Raw genomic sequence first — 2,720 nt, forward strand, 5'->3', positions numbered from 1 at the left:
TATTGTATTGGATTTATTTAAAACTTTGTAGTCAAAGTAACAGGCATGGCCATGAATAAACATTGCCTATTTGATAAAAGAGGAAAGATCTGTTCATATTCTTGGTACTGTTCTGGATTCATTTGTTTCTCAAGCTTAGTCGTCTATGCCTGAATTCTCAAAATCTCTGACCGCTGTACCGTAAAGCGGATTCCACGGATAATCTAGACTGATATATTCTTAACGTCATTCTTTTCACCCTCTGTAGGTCTAAAGCCTCGTGAATAGTAAGGAAAAACTCAAAATTACTGTCGGTTTTATGGTACAGATTTGAGATTAATGCTATCAATAAAATAAAGTAAATTAAAATCAGATTTATCTGACACTCACAAATTCCTCCCGTTTCATCCGATAGCAGTGATGCCAGAAGTCTAGTGAATGCTTAACATTTGCCTGATGAATAATTTAAATTGTAAGGCCCAGGTGAACAAGCCAAGTTCAGTAGTTGCGATAAAATCATTTCTAGAAGAACTGTCAGGACTTAATTGCCAGTCACCTTCGAAGTAAATGTTTACAAACTTGCTTTTTGAAAATGATGATCAGGTGACGACCAAACTAAACGAACGAATGCAGCCTCATCTTTGGTGGGCCAAGTCAAAAGCCTCCAATTTCGGACCAAATCACCTCGTACCTAGTATCTTTATCACCCAAAACTAATTTGTGAAAATGTTAACAAAACCTAAGGGTAATTGGGCAATTCTGTTTTGGGGTAATTCTTAGATGGGTGATCACCAGAAAATTCCACATTCGACTGGCTAATACGCCACATGAACATTTTATGAGTAGTGGTGGGGCTAGCATCTTCATCCCGATAAGTCTTGTAAATCTAATTGTACCAGCTTACTTTGTTACTTGAGTGCTATGGTATCTCATTGCCAGGTATTAAGTGGCTTTTATTTCTTTTATGATAAAACTGCTGAACAATAAGGCATTTTATTTGTTTCATTGTAAAATTGCTAAACAGTCAGACATTAAATTGCTTTCGTTTCTTTTATTGTAAAAATGCTGAACAATTAAGTATTAAACTGAGTTTATTTATTTATTTTAAGGATCCATTCTCTAAGGATTCAATGTTCTTTCTGAGTTCTTGTAAGCTTTTTATTTAACATTATTCGCTCGTTTATCTCTTTATATTTTTCTTGTCAATGTATTTCCGTTATTTTACTATGTTCCTTATCTCTTGGACTGTCCTGGAAAAGTAAAGGCCTTAATGTTTGCTGTATAATATATATAATAATAATAATAATAATAATAATAATAATAATAATAATAATAATAATAATAATAATAATAATAATAATAATAAGAAGAAGAAAGAAGAAGAAGAAGAATAATAATAATAATAATAAGAATGATAATAATAATAATAATAATAATAATAATAATAATAATAATAAAAACAACTTGAATGACATATATATATATATATATATATATATATATATATATATATATATATATATATATATATATATATATATATATATATATATATATATATATATATATATATATATATATACATATAAATACACACATATATATACATATATAAATATATATATATATATATATATATATATATATATATATATATATATATATATATATGTACATATATATATATATATATATATATATATATATATATATATATATATATATATATATATATATATTCTTTTGATGTTTCAATGTCCTAAATAACAGATATATTTTACTTACCAGATTAATGTACACAGCGAACTGTACGATTATATGTATCTTCATTTTTCAAGGTGCACGACACTAATCTCCTATCTATTATTGTTTTGTTTGCTTCGTTTTAATTTACTCTGATAACTGTTTCGGGTGATTCAGAGGTGAATAATTACGATCAATATTCTCTAATAGTTTTTAAGTCGTTTTCCTTTTACTTATATTCTTTATAATTGTTTATTACTTGAAGCTTTTCCGTTTTCTGTGTCTAAGTGTATTTTAATCACCGAATGATCATATTTAGAAAGAATTACTTGAGGACCTTAATAAATTTAATTCAACCTGATTTTCATCACATTGAGAATTTATTAAGCTTAGAATTATGTTTGTCTTAGATATTTACTTTAACACTTCATAGTTTATGCTTTTGCAGTTTATGGTAAATTCAGTTCAGGGAGAAAATAATAAAAAAATAAATAAAAAATTAGCAATCATTACAGTTTCTTTAAGTAAATATCACCGCAAAATACCACAGGAAATAAGGAAAAGTAGAAGCTACTTTATTGCCAACTAAGGTATTTCCAATACGAGGCCTAAATCATATTGGTATCTTTTACCGACTATAAAAAACTATTTTTTTTTTTTACCCTGGCAATTGTCAGTGTGCCACGTCTTTATCCATTCTTATCTCTTCTCACATTTCCTCAAACCATCACCTTGGATAAAACGCGGAGTCATCAGCCGTTCCGTCACTTTAAAAAGTACTAAATGCAAATAGGAATTAGGCAGAGAGTTTCCGGGTCGTGTCGCGACCACATGCGAGACACTGGGAATACTCGGTCGGCACTACCTTCGCTCCCTGTTGCTCGCCACACACTGGAGTGACTCCCAGAGACAGACTGGGCCACACTGATGATGCCTCCGCGGCTTTCTTCTTCTTCTTCCCCGGCCCTCGGGAGAGAACTCGGAGCCGTTTCTGAGGT

The 2,720-nt window shown here is 30.1% G+C and overlaps 1 protein-coding gene across 1 annotated transcript in view; it reads right to left on the bottom strand.

The window, feature by feature from the left end:
- LOC136850759 (uncharacterized) overlaps positions 1–1,951 on the bottom strand; it is a 159,979-nt gene extending 158,028 nt beyond the window's left edge. Inside the window, 1 exon segment of the mRNA XM_067124713.1 lies at positions 1,765–1,951. Coding sequence (XP_066980814.1) covers positions 1,765–1,809 — 45 coding nt within the window. The 5' untranslated portion in view covers positions 1,810–1,951.
- Between the last annotated feature and the right edge of the window lie 769 nt (positions 1,952–2,720).

The sequence above is a fragment of the Macrobrachium rosenbergii genome, chromosome 22, assembly GCF_040412425.1.
Source record: "Macrobrachium rosenbergii isolate ZJJX-2024 chromosome 22, ASM4041242v1, whole genome shotgun sequence".
Taxonomy (NCBI): Eukaryota; Metazoa; Arthropoda; class Malacostraca; order Decapoda; family Palaemonidae; genus Macrobrachium; species Macrobrachium rosenbergii.